This window comes from Leiobunum rupestre, chromosome 4 (assembly GCF_980474605.1).
Source record: "Leiobunum rupestre chromosome 4, qqLeiRupe1.1.hap1, whole genome shotgun sequence".
NCBI lineage: Eukaryota > Metazoa > Arthropoda > Arachnida > Opiliones > Sclerosomatidae > Leiobunum > Leiobunum rupestre.
The window spans coordinates 46,697,322-46,718,177 of NC_143387.1; the positions used below are offsets into that span (position 1 = coordinate 46,697,322).

At 37.8% G+C, this 20,856-nt stretch overlaps 1 protein-coding gene across 1 annotated transcript; it reads left to right on the forward strand.

Moving 5' to 3' along the window:
• The first annotated feature begins 381 nt into the window (after nt 1-381).
• Nucleotides 382-20,614, forward strand: LOC149948004 (uncharacterized). The gene is made up of 6 exons (XM_090172530.1): nt 382-443; nt 6,038-6,096; nt 12,129-12,516; nt 13,638-14,238; nt 14,307-18,006; nt 18,073-20,614. The coding sequence occupies exons 1-6, from the start codon at nt 401-403 to the stop codon at nt 20,470-20,472; spliced, it is 7,191 nt and encodes a 2,396-aa protein (XP_090028656.1). The 5' UTR covers nt 382-400; the 3' UTR covers nt 20,473-20,614.
• The last annotated feature ends 242 nt before the right edge of the window (nt 20,615-20,856 follow it).

Genomic DNA, 20,856 nt, shown 5'->3' on the forward strand with positions numbered 1-20,856 from the left:
AAAGAAACATTTAATTTGATTTACTTGGCAATTAATTCTAAACACGCGATACACCTAGTAAGTACAAAATATATATATTACATTTCATTGAACTAAATTTAACATTCAACTTACGAAACGCGTCAATTTGGACAAATTGGTGTAATCACGTGATTACGAAATATAAGTCCCGCTTCCGAACGGTCGGTAATTTGAGTCTCGCGCAGCAAAGCGTGGAATATTCCTGGTTTGTTACCGAATCGATGGAACATTGTGGGGTAAGCAGAGATAAGGTTCGTCGGAACATCCTGTTCAAAAATTTATCATTGTTGCAGGTGCCGAAGAAAAAAGGATATTTTTTAAACTATTTCTTTCCCGCGGGATGGACAAACGAAGGTGAAACTGTGACGGATCCGAAACAATGAAGCTCCGAACGGCCACGTGGCTGTTGGCTTTTGCAGCGGGTAAGCTTGTCGCGGCCTTCTCTACTTTGCTCTTTTTTTCTCGATTTTGATACTTGTCTTTTTCCACGAAATTACGCGATTAGTAAATTGTCTCAAATTAAATACTACTGAGACGTACGTCATTTCCTCTTCCAGTCACCCATAATATTATTGCCGTTTTTAGGAAGTAGAATATTTGACTGAGCAAATTATAAATCTTTAAATTTTCGAATTAACTCGTGTTATCGTCTAGATATTTAAAAAAACCTCCTTATTTCCGTACGTTAAAGAGTTCGGAAATTGTCTTAAATTATTTTTTTTTAACATTCAGTCAACTAAAAATTGGTTTAAAATTTAATAAATTGCGACTCCTGGAGGTAATTTCCGGATAATAAACTAATCTCAAACATAATTAATTATTTCTAAATATATTCTTTAAAATTGCGTCTTAAGGGGGAAAACTACAGTGGCCATGGTCTACTTTGGCGCTATTTCAAGCTGAACTCTTTTAATTTTGTATTTTAACTTATAACATTAACATTTATGTGCAAAACAGCCTCTTGTTTAGTGATTAAAATAGTTTTGACAATTTTAAATTTAAAAGTAATTAAGTTTTTAATTCGGAGCTAAATAAGTTGCGCAAGCGCCCAAACTACCCTTTAGTTAGGACCTTATATCTCTTTAATTATTAATATTAGAATTATTTTAAGCACTAGAGGAAGGTTCAGCCTAATAATAAAAATACAATTCAATTGTGTAACTATTAAAACAGAAACGTTCAGCTTGAACGAATAAGAGGCTTTTACCGTATTCTTCACCCTTAAACTAACGCCTTAAATTGTAATATGTTTTTATCATTTGTTAATGCCAATTTTTAAAATTTAACAAGAAGGGGAATCTTAAACTACAATTAAAATGAGAAGGAATTTCATTTGTACGCTTAAAACAACCCCCAAAAAACGCCCACGAGTAAAGATTGAATGAAATGTTGAAACCGTAAAGTATATCTTCACATTATAGGCGAGATTCTGGCGCGAGAACATGACGAAATCCAACGGAAAAAAATTAATGCTCCTTTGTGGTTTTACTTTTCTCGCGATTTGGAAATAAAGGCGTTCTTTCCGTAAACGACTTAGCACTGTTTCGTTTTTGACCTATAATTTAATTAATTCTTAATTAAAAGAACCGCAAGCGCGGCGAATTAGGAAAATCCTTTATAACTTTGAAATCTAGCGTAAAGGCGAATGCACGTCGAGTCGCGCCTTTGAGGCCGAGTTGCATTTTTAATCAAGGCTGAGCTCAAAGAGTAACAATGAACGTTAGTGTATCTCGTTCCCTTTTTTCACGCTTCGAAACGTTTGACCATTTCTCACGTCCATCGAGAAAAATAGGCTCTTCTGCGTTCGATGTGCATTTTGCACGGTGGACACTACTCAAGCGTATCGTCGGGCTCGTATTATTCCGCGATCAAACTCATCCTTATAAACAATTTGATACACGTTACTTTCCTATTCAGTTAATGATAGAAATATGACTGAAATATTTAATCGATTTTTTGGTACACGTTGGCTTATTTAAATACCCTATCGAAAGAAAATGTAATTCGTTGCTAAGGCTATACTGCTAAAATTCAAATATTTTCCTTTCCTCAATAATTTACATGAATATTTATTAAATTAATTTCTTAAGCGAAAACGGGAAAGATAAAGCATTTGTCGAGCTATCCGGATAGTCCGAAGAGATTTAAAATTGATAATCTTACAAAATGTATTTGAGAAAAAATATTATTTTAAAATTTCGCAGTTAATGAATGAACAAATTGATAATATACGTTAATATATTCCTTTTTTTAAGTATATTTGCAGAACGCTATTCTATGATGAAATATTTAATTACGATTTAATCGATTTGAATCTTTATACAGCCAATTTAAATTTAAATGGATTTAATCGTGATATAAACATAAGAGATTGTTCTAATAATCAAGGAAGTGATCCGCAATTTTTAAATTTTTACGATACAAATTATTAAATATGTAAAAATGTTCATTTATTCTAAAGTTTGGGGCTCCAATTTATTTAGAAGAAGTAAGCGTGAATTTCTGATGCGGCATTTGTTCTTAATAGATTTAAGTGGGACGGGTGATTTTGACCTTATAAATCTTTAACTGGGTACATCCTCTCTATTACAATAAGAGGAGCATCTTCGGCAACGTTTTAACAATAGATAGGATAATTTTCCAACAATAATAGTTGTTGATTATCATCATTTTCCTCATTGTTCATTTTTTCTCCCGAAAAGCGGCGGTAAGTACGATAAAATCGTCCTTCTTCGGCGGAATACGAAAATCGGTTTCTCAAAATCAGACGGTGAAAAGTGAGACCCATTTTCTTCTTTGAAAATTCGAGGTTACCTTTATATTTTCAATCGCGTAAAGTAGACTGTAATTCTCTCTATTTTCTTAAACTGGGTTAAACGCGAAGAATACGCATTCATTCTAATAGCAAGTCGCACCGCGGAGATGAGCTATATTGTTAAGAAGTTATAATTACACGACTCTTGGAAAATAGTTACCTCGAAGTCAAACGGAACTTCATTTACAGATATTTTATCTAAAATATTTAATAAATAACGAGGCCTACAAATTGTTTTCCCAAAAGTATCAAAAATATTAAAAAATTTAAACAATGTCTAAAATATTACATTTAAAAAAAGTAGGTGTAAAATATTAATAATAAATACTATTATTAATATTAAATGATAAAATTAATAATAAATAATATTAATAGTAAATACTATTATTAATATTAAATGATAAAATTAACAATAAATAATATTAATAGTAAATACTATTATTAATATTAAATGATAAAATTAATAATAAATGATATTAGTAGTAAATAATACTGATAATAAATCATATTAATAATACTAAAGGATAATAAATCATATTAATAATACTAAATGATAATAAATCTTATTAATAATACTAAATGATAATAAATCATATTAATAATACTAAATTATAATATTAATAATACTAAATTATAATATGAATTATACTAAATTATAATATGAATAATACTAAATTATAATATGAATAATACTAAATTCTAATATGAATAATACTAAATTATAATATTAATAATACTAAATTCTAATATGAATAATACTAAATTATAATATTAATAATACTAAATTCTAATATGAATAATACTAAATTCTAATATGAATAATACTAAATTATAATATTAATAATACTAAATTATAATATTAATATTACTAAATTATAATATTAATAATACTAAATTATAATATGAATAATACTAAATTATAATATTAATAATACTAAATTATAATATTAATAATACTAAATTATAATATTAATAATAAATAATATCAATAAAGAATTAATAGTATTAATAATGCTAAATTATAATATTAATAATAAATAATATCAATAAAGAATAAATAGTATTAAAAATGCTAAATGATAATATTATAACAATTACTTATAAATAATATCAATAAAGAATAAATAGTATTAAAAATGCTAAATGATAATATTATAACAATTACTTATAAATAATATCAATAAAGAATAAATAGTGTTAAAAATGCTAAAGGATAATATTATAACAATTACTTATAAATAATATTAATAAATAATGCATATATGTTTTCCCTATATTACTATTTTTTAATGTCTATAAAATGGAAAGATTTAATTACGCCGAGATTCTGAATAAAATATCGACTTTTAAAGGAGCAGTCGGCGTAAATAATTGTCGTGAAACCGATCAATATTCTTTAATTAATGGCAGATGGGACCTACCTAGTTTAGTGATTTTCAGAATTGCTCGCGAGAACATTCTACGGAGTAGAGCGAAAAACCGTCAAATATCAGTTGACAAGCTGACCGTGAAATTTGTGAACTAGACGTCAATGGTGCGAAACAAATTTGATTTTTTTTATATATCACGTTTGGACGTGGTAAGGTATACGCTATTATTTTTCCTCGTCTTTAACGCGACTTTGCAAAATAGTGTGGAGCAAAATATATAAACTTTAAAAAAATATATTTCTACGTAAACGTTAAGAAGAATGCAATTTAGTCGCTTTTTGACCTAGTTCGCTTTGAACTTGAGAAACGTAGATTCATCTAACACCTTGAAACTCGTACCAGGCTGCCACGCCTTTCTACAAAAAGGTATAAATCCTTTTTTATTTCGTACTTAAATCAGGAGTGAAGTGGCTGAGAGTAGACTAATTACACGACTAATTTAAGGAAAGGCTATTTTTCGTAGAAAACATTAATTACTTCAATTTTGGAACCATTTCAAGTGTTTAGTGGTCGACTGTACACTGTATGACGAAATAGGGGTGACGTTAGGCATTCACTGCACCCCTTTAAATTGATAAATAAAGTAAATTTTGATATTTCTATATTTGTTTTCAGTTCTAGAAATATACTAGTGGAAAGTATGAAAAAAGTATATTACATTTAAATAGAAAAATGTTTTTAAATAATTCACATAATTCGAAATTATTGCCATTTTGTACTTCAAAATCACTATTTTAAATTATGTGAATTATTTAAAAACATTTTTCTATTAAAATGTAATAGACTTTTTTCATACAAAATAGCGATAAATTTGAAGTACAAAATAGCGATTAGGTTGAAGTACAAAATAGTGGAAATTTATAAGTACAAAATAGTGGAAATTTATAAGTACAAAATAGCGATAAATTTGAAATACAAATTACCGATATCTTTTAAATACAAATTACCGATAAATTTGAAATACAAAATAGCCATAAATTTGAAATACAAATTACCGATATTTTTGAAATACAAATTACCGATATTTTTTAAATACAAATTACCGATATTTTTAAAATACAAATTACCGATTAATTTGAAATACAAAATAGCCATAAATTTGAAATACAAATTACCGATATTTTTGAAATACAAATTACCGATATTTTTGAAATACAAATTACCGATATTTTTGAAATACAAATTACCGATATTTTTTAAATACAAATTACCGATATTTTTGAAATACAAATTACCGATATTTTTTAAATACAAAATAGCCATAAATTTGAAATACAAATTACCGATATTTTTGAAATACAAATTACCGATATTTTTTAAGTACAAATTACCGATATTTTTTAAGTACAAATTACCGATATTTTTTAAGTACAAATTACCGATATTTTGGAATGAATTTCATAACTTTTCAACGTCCATAGAAACCCGCCAAGAACGAAAAAATCTTTGAATAAAATGCCCTGGCTTCTTAAACAAAGAATGTCTCGATTAAGTAGGCCCACTATTTATAAACCGCGTCGCGAGAAATTAAATCCGGAACCTCCGAAGTTCGCAATTAAAATACAATAGGTTCGCTAGTATTGTTTCAAATGAAATTTGTCTCCATAAATAGACGGTGTTATAAATAAAAGAGTCGCGTCGCTAATTCGTCGCGCAAAGGCTGAAGTCATTTCTAAAGGGTAACCCTCCTCCGTAACAAGGACGAATTCGTCGTTTCCGGGACTGCTTAAAATGGTCTCTCTGGTAATTGTGGATTTTGTTTTCATTTCAGCGGCGAGTTTGGCGGATCTGGTGGAAGCCGAGCGGAGAGCGCGAAAATCTGGAAACAGGGTAAGCCGCGGCAAAAACTGAGTTTATTTTGAATTATCGGTGGAAAAATAGCGCCCAAATCGTTTGGTAATTTAACTTAACCGGAACGCGGAGGAAATAGCGGGGACGAGGCCATCCGAGCGTGTCGCCGAGAGAACTGGCGGGGACACCGAAAGCTACTCGAGCGTGGACCCGAAACATCAGGGACGCTACCTATTCTTACAAAACTCTTATTTAAGCGCCGACGATCACTAATCCCCAAGAAAGGGGTACGAAGAGGCCCCCAGACACGAGGAAAGAATCGCAGCGGCGTCCGATATCGCAGCCGCTTATTACATCTCGCCCATTCCAAGCCATTACGCCGTTAGTCACTTAGTTTGATCTAGATTTAGCTCTATGACCCGCGCGCCAATTACCGTTACAAATTCACGCGATACCACCAAATAAATGACCTTTCCATGGAGTTTCTATACATGGAGAAGAAACTGCCCCCCTCTTCTAACTATGAACAGTACTGAGAAGCCTTAGACAGAATTTGTCCTCAAAAAGGGGGCCTACATATTCATCCCTCCCCAGTTTTTCTGTAAAAAAGCCGAGTTCACATAAACAACAAAGATAGCTGCGGTTAGTGCGGTTTAAAACTAACCCTCGGTTCGTATCGTTGTTTTACGTTACAAAATTACTAAAGGTTTTAGTCTAAACAAAAATGGATAGTAATGTTAGGAAAGGGAAAAAGAAAAAATGCGTGTATGGTGGTTGTAGGAGCGATTCCCGGTATATTAAGAACAACGATATCAAGTTTATACCATTTCCGAAACCAAGCAAAAGATTGGGAAAACAAGAGAAATGCCTCAAGTGGATTGAACGTTGTGGTAGATTGAATAAATTTGACGTGAATAGGCAACACGAGACAACTCTCTTTGGCTAGATTTATTATTACCTATTTCATCCATTATATCAGGTACATTTAAATTATCACAGACTTTTGACTACGACGGTAATAAAAACTTAAAAATAAACCTAAGCCTTTGAACGCACGTGGCAATTAAGGCATGGATGTACTTTCTACATCCATGTTTAGAGGTATGACGTCAGAGATTGTTTACATGGGCTCGGGATGCGCGGGAGAACAAAAAGCGTTGCGCAGAACTGAGGTACATTTTTGTCTAGAGGGGGGGACCGCTAGTTTCTTCTCCATGTATATATAGAAGCTCCATGACCTTTCTATCTACGGATAAAGGTCATTGGATACAACCATTTGGCGATAGACGGAGCTCGTCGCGCGTAGATTCTTCTGTATCAGAAGTAAATGAACCGAAGTTATCAGACCGCTATATCTCTCATACTAAGCGCAATTTCCATACGAGATCTCCCTTTAATCAACGTTTTCAAATTTCGCGCCTTCATAGCTCCACTATCGCCATCTATCGACTAGAAGGTTATGACGGGTAAATCGAATGTGGATACCCACAATTCCCTAATGCAATTTTTGGCGGGAACTAAAGGGGGTGGAACTCCGATGGATTTTCATCTCCCCACGTTAAGGGGGAAGACTACTGTGACCATTGTCTACTTTCGCGCTATTTCAAGCTGAAACCTTTTATTTTTGTATTTTAAAATATAAAATTAATATTTATATGTAGAACAGTCTCTTGTTTAGTGACTAAAATAATTTTGACAATTTTAAATTTAAAAGTAATTAAGTTTTAATTCGGACCCCCGGAGCTAAACAAGTTGGGCAAGCGCCCAAACTACCCTTTAGTTAGGACCTTATATCTCGTGAACTATTAATATTAGAATTATCAAAATTATTTTAAGCACTAGAGGAAGGTTTAGCCTAATAAGAAAAATATAATTAAATTATGTAATTGTTAAAACAGAAACGTTCAGCTTGGACGAAAAAGAGGCTTTTACTGTATTCTTCCCCCTTAAGGAAAATGCCTTTTAAAATTTTGGCCATCTCCTATAACTTCGGTTCATTTACTTCTATCGGTATTTAATCAATTTTGAAATGGGATCGTACTCAACGCCTTGGGTTGGAGTACAACCCTAGCAGGGAAGGTCAAGGTTTTTACGCACTCGTGGCGCCACAGTCTAAAATGTAGTAGTTAATTCCCGCTGAGAGGCGTGTTGAAATATCGTTGGATGATATAATCCCGTAGCAAGATTTTCTATTGAGATCAAGGCTTCAAAAGTCGCTTGATGACTTAGGCCTAAGGTGGTGCCTTGCGAGGGGTCGGACACTTACCATTATTTTGTACGGGATTTCGGGATTTCGTAGAGATTTTGGCGATTTTATCATTACTTTTTGAAGTGATTTTGGGATTTCAATGTTAATTTACCATAGAGAGAGTTAAAAGATTTTGCGATTTTAAACAAAGTGTACGGGATTTTGGTAAATGTCCGACCCCTCGGTGCCTTGGGTATTAGCCTAGCTTATTATTATTATTATTATTATTATTATTATTATTATTATTATATAAACCATAAAACTTTAGGATATAAATTCTTGAATTTAGGTTTTCAAACGATTCAACCAGTACCGGTATTTAAAATATCGATATTATGGAGATAATAATTAATATCACAAAAAAGAATTAGTATCATTGATACCTTTGGCGTTTTTGTATATTGTTCCGAAAAAGCGCTCATTGTCCCATTTCCAGGTGAAAAAAACGCCGTTTCTCTTCAATAAATAAAACCACGAAAAGCGAACGGTCTCTTTTTGTCCGATGAATTTGGGTGACCGCCGCTTCTGATATGTTCAAAAAAAAGCGTGTGTTCGAAATGAGTGTTTTCTTTGTAAAAAGATTAGCCGGAGCGTAAACTAGTTTCATTCCACGACGATTGTTGTTTTACAAGACATATTTTCTTGGCGGCTTTGACCAATTAGTATTATTAGTTCGACTCCCAAGCGGTAATTAGCTCTTTGCTAAAAAATGAACCAGATTACTTAATCTATTATGTACGAACTATTTACGCGCGGAGGTTGGCTAAGGCTGTTTATTTGTTGCAACGTTGACTTTTTACGAATAGTCAAATTATTTAGTTAATTTTGAAAAAATCGTTTAAACAATCAATCAATCAGCTAGGCTAACACCCAAGACACCACCTTCGGGTCAAGTCATCTAGAGACTTATAATGCCTTAAACAAGTGGCCGGGTTACAATTCGTAGAAGGGTGGTGGCCAGCCCTTCGTACCACGCGATCCAACAGCTCCCTACACTCACTATTACCGTTAACCTCAACAAGTTTTTATATTAAAGGACACCACGTTTCTAGCGGCGTGGCGATATGGCAAAACGCAATGATGACGCGAAAAAACTCATAAATCTAATAGTGAACTTCCCCTAGACTTGTCACGGTGAGCAAAATCCTACTTGTGGCCCTTGTTTTGAAATCCAGGAGCGAATCCGTGGTCGGGGATTAGGGTCGCGTTAGCACGATCGAAATTTGAACGAGCTTTTCGGACAGGTCCGGACTGGCTCCTTTGGGGGCCCTCGGCTAGAGACTGAAGAGGGGCCCCCTTACCGGGCGGTGGGGGGGTATGGAATAAAAATCTAAATGGTTATTTATAGAACAACAAATACCGTTAAAAGTGTACTAAATTTTACGTGCACGTTAATTTGAAACGTCAAACGTGTCTAAAGGACCTTTAGGAAAAATTTATTATGAGCAATTTGGGGCCCCTTGAGCCGGGGGCCTTCGCCGATCGCCGACCAGCCAACATGGCCAGTCCGGGCCGTTTTCGGAGTGCCATAATATTCCGCCAGCACCCTCGAATTTGAAACTCCGAAAGGGTGGCCGCGGTAGTACTATGCCCACCTGCCAGTTCGCCTCTGAACGTTAATTTAGGTTGTCCCGTCGTAAATAAACATTCCGTTCAATATCGAAGAAACACTCGATCGATTTTCGCACAACGTTAGATTCGAAAGAACTTCTACTATTTGTTTTAAAAATCTATTTCCTTTAAAATATTTGGGAATTTTCTTTGCAAAGGATATATTACAAAAACCAATTTTGAAATCCGAAGTAAAAAGCATCGTCGTCTGTGAAGCGAATGTAAAAATTACACCCCTTTGTTTATTCTATTATACCGTAGAGTAAATACTCATATCAATATGATTTTAAACTCATTGTTTCGAACATTTAGTAATATAAACTTCCTCTATGGAACATTTAGCGTATACGTTTCCCGACTCGAAATTTCATTTCTAGCACAAGCTCTATTTCACTCGAATTTACACGCATTGACTTTTTTAAAATGGAAAGTGAATGCTGTAGAATTAAGGATTTTCAGAGTGCGAAATTTGTTTATAAAGTCGCCGTTTGAAACGCTACTTTCGCTTCGGGGGTGGAATGAAAGCGAACTGATTTCTTTTGATAACAATATCTAGCTAGCGCTTATTATACGCGGGCGATCTTATTAGATTAGAAATGCCCCATTGTGCGGCCGCGCTGGACCGAGTCGGAACACACGAAGTAAACAAAAATGTCCTTTACGTAATGGTTTTGCTACGAAATTATCCTCGTTGAAAATACACCCGGTTTAAATACGGATATTTACGGCGAAGAATTTATTTTCACGACGAAACCAGAACGGTGTGGCGGGCGTGCATTTTAAAACGAAATATATTTAGGTTTGGAGTTACAGACTGGTGAATATGACTTAAAACGCATTACGCGTATCCAGCTATATAAATAATTAATATCGATATTATTGATAACCTATATTTGCTCTTACGTAAAATGTTTTTTTTTTGGACTATTTATCAGTATGAACAAACATCTGCCTCCTAAAGGTTTCGTACCAGTTAAATTTTTCGCTAGAACGAAAGTATAGACGCGACATTTATTAAACAAGACGAATCGACAATCGCGCTTTTAGAAAGGGAAAAATGGTCCTACAAATAGGGCAAATACTTAATTTACTTGTTTGCGAAATTTAGAATTTGTCCGGTTGAAGTTCCCGTTAATAAGTCTATCCTTGGACAAATAAACTGATAGACCCGAAACATAAGCAAAAATAATTTTATTCAAATTGAAACGCACCTACCGCGAAATGTTTCCGGCCAAATACAAATGACGTGGCTAAAATTTTAGAGCTAAAGATATTTGGCCTAACGTCGTTGGTTTGTAATATTTGGGTAGAAATCTTTCCAGTATGAAAAGCTATGGCGCTAAAAGCGGCTTTACACTAAAAAAAAAACCAAGCGCGCTATATAAATTCGGGTCCAGTAGTTTATTTATCTAAGATATAACTCAATTCGGGTAAAGCGAACTGCGTTTTACTTTTAAGTGATTTTTCTATTAGAAATTGTCCCGTTTTGAAGTTGCAACTGTGAATGCGCTGGTTTAGTTTCTAAAAGTATCCACGTGATTTCTTAAAAAGCAAACGTGTGGTTGAAACTTTTAAAACTAAGAATAGGCGCTAGCATAAATTATTCATGTCTTGTTCAACTTGTTAAAATGTTCCACGCGCTCTTTAATATTTTAGCGTAAAAGGCTCGTGCGTTTTTTTTATATTTCAGGAAGCACAAGCGAATACGCTCGAGCCCGTTTACGCTAAAATATCAAGGCGCGCGTGGAACCTTTTTAACAAGTTGAATAAGACATAAATAGAGTTTATGCTAGCGTCTATTAATCACAAATTGTATTAAGGAGGACGTTGCCATCTTCGAGTATTCCCAAACTCGTAATTATGTCACCAATCTTTCGTAGAGATTAAAAACATAGATATTCCAAGATACAGATTTTCCCTTTCTGAGCATGTTGTGACAAATATTTACGTCCATAAGAGCTTCGTTTATGTCTTCTGCTGCCTAATTTGTAAAGTTTAAGAAAACTCGAGCTCGCTAACCGTTAACTCGAATAACATTTCCTCGTCGGTTCAAATTTAATTTAGCCCAATAAACCCATCATTCGATATACATGGCTAGCCGCCTGTGCGAGTAGCAACGACACCTTACGGAGCTCAATCGAACGTCCCGTCACGCTTATTGTTCGATGAACCAAAGACATCGTTCAATTAATTACTTATTCTTTACTCTTAGCACCGAAGCCGAAGCAGAGACGAAGATGAAGAGGTTACTACGACCACGGAGGACCCATTGGCCAAAATTTTGCCTCTGGTCACTTTCACCTGCAAAGGACGCCACGAAGGCTACTACGCCGATATCGAGTTTAATTGCGAAGTATTTCATTACTGCAATGGCCAAGGAATGCTGTTCACTTTCTTGTGTCCTCCAACGTCGAGGTTCAACCAAAAGAACCTCATTTGCGATTACGACCGATTCGGCAAGAAAACGTGTGCCAAATCCGTCGAGTACTATCACATCAACGAGAACATCAGGCCCAAAGACAATAACAGCGTCACTACCACCAGCAACCCTTTGCTTACGTCCACCATCTCGAGCCGCCACCATAGCAAAGTTAAAAACGGTATAGATAATATTTTTCAGAGCTCTGAGCATAAACGACATATTACTCAAACACAAAGGGTCAAGGAGTGTACTCCCAAATTGAGTCAAATTTTAAAATCACTCGCCCTTTAAATCGATTTCTAGTATCAATCCCAAAAAGTCTCTAGTAGATATTGTTAATTTGATTTCACGCGTACTTGGCTTTTTTTGGCACCACCTTAGGCCTAAATGAGTGATAAAATACGCGAATAAGTAGAATAGTCCCTAGTGAAAATGGAAAAAAAAATTTGTTGAGGGTTTAGCTTTTTTTTTCATTTTTATTATGGACTATTCTACCTATTCGCGTATTTTACCACTCATTGAAATGCAGTCCATAGCCGTGGTTCTTATTCACTTATTAACTTAACTTATAAACTTATAATTGTATTAATTCCTGCGTAATAATAAAAATAAATTATCAATGTTATGACTACAGGCTATCAAGGACCTGTTATAAATTAGTTGATGTAAAATGCTACGGCACCGTCAACAACGGGTTAAATGTATCCTGTCAATAATGTCAACCAGATCGAGTCATTCTCAAATTGGATGTCCGAGGCCTGGTTATTCGTGGCCTCGGTAGTCCAATGTTAGTGGCGTTGGGACGGTAACCTAAAGGTCGTAGGTTCGATTCCTGCCCGAGGTGATATGATTTTTCTCAGTCACTCTGGTATGGAACAATACGCGGAGGTATTCCTTGGTTTAAATGAAACTTCTAATTGTATTAATTCCCGCGTAATAATAAAAATAAATTCTCAATGTTATAAACTTAACTTATTTATAAAATGGACAAGTCAAGCCAACGTGATAAAACGTCGGTGAAGGGAACTTGTAAATGTGTATATTGTATAGAGCTAAGTTTACACTCAGCTACAAGTTGTTGAGCTGTGCCTTAACCTGTCTAACGTCTCATTTCTTTAAGTTTGGTATTTTTAAACACGATGTGATAAACATGTAAAGTTAAACTTAATTATTGCATTTAGTCATTGGAAATTACGTAAAAAATTGACGAAATACGTATACAAAATATTACATTTTCTACAAATGTATATAAAAATTTATCTTGTTTTATTTAATTTTCGTGTGTGTTTTTTAAAATAGGTTCTTCCACTACCACGGAAGCGACATCGTCTTGGGGTCAGAAAGAAACGAAGCGCCACAAAGTGACAGAGGTGCCGTCTAATGACGCGTACGTGACTCAAAACCCTCGAGAAGACGACAACCCTCAAGATGCCCCGTACGACTACGACCAATACGAATACTCGATGCCTAGACAGTATTACGACGATTACGAGACTTCTACGCAAGCCTACTACGACGACGAAGTTGAGCCAGAACCGAGGAAGACCAAGAAGCGGGTTCACACGCTCGATAACAAACTCGGGACGCAAGGCCGATCCTTAGCTTCGTCCAAAGAGGCTCCTCACATCCAGGACATTCCTCCAGACACGACGGAAATCATCGAATTCCTTCGAGAGTCAACCACAACGGAGACGCCGGATTCCGCACTTTACGAGGAACAAGAAAAAGTGACTCCGAAGAGGAAGCAAGTCTTAGACTACACCGACCACGAATCGGACGCGGAAGCCAGCGAGGACAAAGCCATTCGAAAAAATCCGGAAGAGTATGGTAGTCGGAAAGAAAGGCGCTCGGAGGATACCAAAGTCGAGACATCAACGACACCGACAAGACGCGGTCACAGGTAATTAAAGCTTTCATTTCACAACTAAACGAAATTAATATTTAATCTAATATCCGCGTATTTTATAGGCGTGATAGAAAGCTAGAAATAATTGGCAAAGACGAGTCTACGACCGATAACCCCGTTCGCTCCGATACCTCCAACAGTAGGCGAGATAGAAAGCTAGAAGTATTCGGTAACGAGGACACTTCGACCAGCAGACCAGTAAGCTCCGATTCCACTACCAGTAGCTCAGTTCGTTCTTTATTCAATCGACAGAGGCCAAAGAACAAGTTCACCTTGGCAGGTCAAAGATCCAGCAGTAGCACCACCGAAAAACCATTAACTTTAACCGCATCTCCCGTGACTGTCACCGAAGCCAGTTATTCGTCGGAGCCCCACTATTCGGCTTTGTCGTATACATCAACCGAGGCCGCTACCGAAAGACCGAAACTTCCTAAAACTAGAACAAATCGTAGAAAACCATACGCCTCTAGACTGACGTCCGCGACTCGCAGAAGGAAAATCAAAGTAACTACTTCAACAGCGGCCCCTCCTGCCGAATACGATTATCCAGCCGACGTGGTTGAGATTCAACCAACTGAGCCACCGAAAACCAGAAAGAGGACCAGAGGGCGAAAGAAACCCAAAGTCATCACTGAAACAACGGTCGAGAGACCAAACGTGTATTACGACGATCAGTACCAAAGCAGTACGGAACCTCAAGTCGCCCCTACTACCGAAACACCTCAAATTATATACGAAACTCGAACGACGTCATCCGTTAGTAGTTATCGTCACTACGATTTCCAAACGGAACCCCCCGTTCAAAGATCGAGTCTAATTGAAGATAATGGATCTTTAAGATCAGTGAAGAGAATTAAGAACAGAAAGCAAGCGGTTACCACCAGTTCGCCTCCTCCGTCGTCCACCTTTGTGGGGCCAATCGCGGATCCTTTCGATATCCCACCCCCCACGCACTTGTTTAAGGAATCTACCCAGCCTCCCTTCCAGCCAACTTCTCCACCTCGCCACAGAGCGACCATCCGGCTAAACAGTAAAGTATACGACGACCATCATTCAACAACTCCGGCTCCTCGGAAAAAGAAAGTCCTCAAGGGACACAAGGTAACGATCGCTTTAGCTAAACACGTCACCAAACCGAAAAAGAAAACCACAAAACCAGCGAAAGAATTTATTTTCAAAGTGAAACCAAACTATGGAAATCATTTCCCGGACAACGATAACAGAGAGCGATACGAATCTCAAAGGCCATATACCCCAAAGAATCAAGGGTACCGTGATTCTCGATATACGGAACCGAACAATGAAAATCATTATCAAAGCCAGGAATATGACCATAAAGACAACAGCGATAAAACGACGCATTTGGATCCCCAAGGTAATTACCAAAATAATGGGTTTAGCCCACTACTCGCGACAAGCAGTCCGGATAACCATCAAACGGGCCCTTACGGAGAATACAGCCCTTGGTACCCCGTAACTCCACCACGACCTCATCAGCAATCGAATCGATATCAAGACGCTTTTCAAGATGCGCCGGTTTTTGCCATTGTGGGGAATGGGCAGGGAATTTATTCCGAAGCCAACTCTGACGTATCAAACCAGCAGTTATCGAACTACAACGATGAATATTATCCTCGAGGTCATGTTGCATCGAATCAATATCAGGAAAATAGAAACCCTAAAGATTTTCACCACGATAACAGAAAACCAAAACAACTTCGGCAAAACGTGAGCCCAAATCAACACGAAGGAACTAGAAGGCCGAACCAACATCAAGAAGAACGAAATTCAGCGAGTGTCAGAGAAAAACCTCAGAGTCAACCGTTAAACCATTATAGTGAAACCGACCAAAGCCAGTTTCAAGAGCGCCAGCCAACTGACTATCAGGAAGGTCAACCAAACGAATATCAGGTCAATCCACAATATCAAGAACAACCCAGTGAAAACGAAGGAAGACATCCAATCCAGTATCAGTACGAAGAAAGTCATCCGGGATACTACGAAGAGAGTCAAAATAGTCCATACGAAGACAGACCACCGAATCAATACGGATTTCGTGATACAAACCGTCAAGTAAGACCTCACGAACAAGTTCAATCTGATCCGCAAAACCAACAATACGTTACGGAAAGCGATTACCAAACTGAACCCTTCAGAAATTACCATACGTCTCTACATCACGCCCAGAGAAATTACGAAAATAGCAGGCAACAAGATCGCGGTATATACGAAAGTTCACCTCAGCAAAACCAGGAAACGGCCCAAAGGGAAGAATTCAGACCTACATTCAACCGAAAACCAGAGCCCTATCCGCAAAACGCGCAAGCTTTAAGAAGTCAAGAGGTTCGTAACGAAGCGGTGTCTCAAACCGGCTCACCCGGGGACCACTATGATCGGGAGCGCCAAGAAAGTCAAGAAAATGTTCAGAGAAACGAAAACTCTCGAGGAGAAGAGAAGCAGAGTCATTCTTCGCAGCACCACCCGCAACAACACTCGAAACACGTAAACCAACTAAACTACAACCAGCACCCGACTCTAGTTCAATTAGAGCCTAACAAAGAAACATCCCAACAAAGGCCAGATGATATTCATAATGTGGAAGATGAAGTAGCGTACCCATTGCATAGTCAATTGACTGAGCATTATCCGGTTTATCAAGAAGAATCTCACCATATCGCTGCTCCTTCCAACGGAGAAACGTACTACAATCACGTGAATGGTCATTCAAATAGTCAATTTCAAGGGACACTGTATCCTTCTCAGTCTTTATTTCACGCGGAATCTTACCCATTGGCGTCGCACGTCGAATACGATCCAGCGATGCCGGACAGAGAGGTGTCTGACTCCATAAACAGCGAGCATTATTCGGAACAACACGAAGAAACTTCCGAAGGGAAAACATCAACGCGTGCCAAAGACGGGACTTATTACGACAAAAGGGAACAAAAGCCGTTCATGGGAAGCTACACTTACGAAGGTCCTAAAGTTATTAATGATAAAGAGAGCGAGGAAAAGACCATTTTCTACAAGCCAATAGATGATGTTGAAAGTTACGATTCATCTCCATTTGAATCCACTAAATTCCACAGTCACGATGGATTACTGGAGAACTCTGAATCGAGCGTGAGTTACGAAATTAATAGAGCGAGTAAAAAAAGAGAAGCTATCTTCGATGCTCCGCACCACAAAAACTTCTTCAACGCTGATATCGATTTAGACGCTTCAGCCAGTAACGTAAATGTTTCTTTGAATGAAACCGATTCCAAAGATTCGCGAATCCGTCGTAGAAGACAATTAATCTTCGCAGATCACATTCATTCCGCCGTCTCTCCGTACTTGGGCTCTCCGAGTTTAAGCAACCCGTTTGGTCACGCTATGAGGCAGGGACAGATTTATATGCAAGACAACGGTCGATACGTTCAAACACCTGTAAATGGCGGAATAAATTCCCGGCCTATAATATCGGATCAAACATTTCGACACCAACCAGTACGTGAATTTCACTCGCCACCATTGAGACATCACCCGCATCAGCAACTCCCTCAACATCCTCCTCCGCAATACCATTCCAATTACCCACAGCGTCCAACCCCTCAAGTTCCTCAACACCTATTAGCTAATCCGTCCCCTGGGCATATATTAATGGGATATCCATTGACTGTTCCAACGATTCAAGTGCCGCACGGTGGATATAATAGACCCCAACATTCCGTTCGCCAGGGATTTGTTTCAGCGGGTCATCACGGACCTCCGCCACCTGAAGTAAGTTCTTCGTTTTCTTTTGTGTTTGGTGCTTTTAATAATTATTTTACGCTATTATTTTTCTAGCAAAATTATCCACCACACGGACCCCCGGAAGGTCAGTACGGTGATCAGTTCAAAGCGCCTGTCGTAAGCGGAAATTCGCCACAGGGTAGACCTCCGCCGCATCACTTTCAAGAGCAACCAAGACCACCCGGACAAGCTACTCAAGTACCCTATTACGGTTACGGTTACAACCCATACAGACGTCCCAACCAAGACGTGAGAGGGGAGTACGAAGACCAGTCAACAGGTCCCAGAGAACAAGACCATACCAATTCGAGAGACCAAGAGCCATCGGAATATGATGGCCGTGAAGAGCAAAATTACAACGATGACCGAGGCCCGAGCAACGGTCAATCAGATCCTAACTACGGGCCACATTCAACGCACGAGGATCACGAGTCACACTCAAACTACCGACCTTCACCTGGTCAGGATTACGAATCGGAAAGAGACCATCCGTCTGAAGAAAACGAGGATAATGAACGACCTTCTCAGCAATATAATTCTCAGGAAGATAATGCTCCGGTCGAAGAAGCACCTCAAGAAGAACAAGAAAATTCTAACGGAAATGGAACTTCGACGTTGGGATACCCAGATAATGTTCATGCCCACTACGAGAAACACTACAACGATAGCAATCCGATCAGCAATCCTTTCGACGCGGACTTCTTTAAGCCACCACCATATTACAACAGCTTACCGCCATACGCCAACGCTGGCTCTGATGCAAATCAAGAAAACAAGAATGGCTCCAAAGCTACGCCATACAGCCACGAGTTCCGTTATAATCCACCACCGCCTCCACTGCCACCAAATTCTTACGGCACCTATTCGCCGGAGAAAGAGTCGAATAACACGGAAAAAAGGCCACCGTTTGATTACTCTTACACTGTACCACCTGTTCCAGCATTTACCGTCACATTCCCACCACCTCCGGCATCAACCACTTCTTCCGAAGAAATCAAATCCGACGCGGTGACAGTTGCCTCCGATGCCACGAGTTTACAGTCACCCGTAGCAGAGTCCAAAAACCAGGACGTGAAAGAAGTATCCACTGAAAATGTCAAATCGTCATCTACACTCGGGTTTGGAGGTAGAATTAGACCCGTAAATACTAAAGTTTTCCCAAGACCAACTTATAAACCGTCTAGAGACGGAACGTACGTGAAAACAACTACAACAACGAAAGCGCCATTTACGTACAGAAGATCTTCAACAACTACAGACGCTCCGTATGTAACTGAAGAAAAAATTCCGAAGAAAGTTTTTCACGCGACGGGTGGCGCTATGAGTGACAAAACGCGTCCGAAATTATTCGGGGTGACGAGGACTCGTACGACTACCGACGGTGACCTACTGAAGGGGGAAAGCGAACACGACGAAGTCTCGGTTGAGCCATCCTACGTGGCGGAATATCTCGTGGGTAGTCCAGGAAAGGATACTTATAAGTATCACCAATCAACGTCAAAGGTTCAAGCTGAAACTAACGAGTTGACGACTTCAACGCCATCTAAGACTACGGAATTCAAGTACGGTTTTGAATTTTTTTCGCCGTCAACGGAGCCTACGACGACGCACTCTAAATGGTCCGAACCTTTATCCGAGGGACATTACGACCACGAAGGCTCGTCCTCTTGGGCCATTTACAAAGAACTTGGACACCAGGATAATAAGAAATTTTCTCCCACTTGGATCACCGATCACCCTTATAAAGTCGGAATTAAAGACAAGGAGAAAACGGCGGGCATCGTCGTCACTGACCCAACGCTGTCCGTTCACAATCTATTTAACGTTTCTGTGAAATGGTCTCCAAAAATCGAGGAAACTCCGGTTTTACTACCAACTAAAACAGTTTTCAAAATTCCATCAGCCAGAGACGTTACAACGCCTTTACCAACTAGCGAACCGACGCAAGTGACGTCGCCTCACATATTTAAGTACACGTCACAAACCCACGCGACGCCTTGGCGAATTAGAATCGAAGATTTAATGCCTGAAACGAAAGCTCATAATGTAGTCGAAGAAATTCGACCGGTATATCAAGGAAAGGTACGAAAAACAACCACCACTACCACCACAACAACAACAACGGAGTCCCCTGTTGCCAGTAAAACTACAGTTTCAGATATAACTACGACTCAAGAACCTCCGGGAACTACGTTTCCAACTACGTTTACCGAGGAAACTACTACTACTACCACTACCACGACCACGTCTGATCCCAAAACCACCACTCCATCCGCGACAACATCATCTCCCACTACGACTACAGAGAATCCGTTTCCTGGTTTAGATCTGTCACATTTGTCGCTGGTAGACAACATTGTGGCTGATAGTGTCATTCGAGTAGTTGCCGCGCACGCTCCGTCCACATTCTTAGAGAAGTTTGATTCCAAGCGATTGCATGGAAAAGCGATGTAACTCGGGAAAAAACTCTGTTTTGCGTAGACAATACGAAGGCCAAAAACATTTTTAGAATCTTAATTATTTGAATCAACATATTATATTATATTATTATTAATATTATTATAATTATTACTTGCCGGTAGTTTTCTAACAACTCTTTGCGTAAAAAGAAAAATTACAATAGCAGGACTATAACCTTAACTTAATATTTTTTTTTATTTTTCGTAAAGTTTTGAGCCTGAAGAAATGAAAAACGGTTCTATTGTAAAGATTTTATTGTGTAAGCCCGGCGAGTACCAATCTGTAAATAGTTATTTTTGTACTTTGTATGCAATCAATACAAAATTTGACGTAAATTCGACTTTTTATTTTTAACTAGTTGAAAAAATATCAGTCACA

Bases quoted from the DNA above. Each gene is read 5' to 3' on its own strand.
- LOC149948004 (XM_090172530.1), top strand. From the start codon at position 401: ATGAAGCTCCGAACGGCCACGTGGCTGTTGGCTTTTGCAGCGG. The intron at 444-6,037 runs GTAAGCTTGTCG...TTTTCATTTCAG, and splicing joins GCTGTTGGCTTTTGCAGCGG to CGGCGAGTTTGGCGGATCTG. The intron at 6,097-12,128 runs GTAAGCCGCGGC...CTTTACTCTTAG, and splicing joins CGCGAAAATCTGGAAACAGG to CACCGAAGCCGAAGCAGAGA.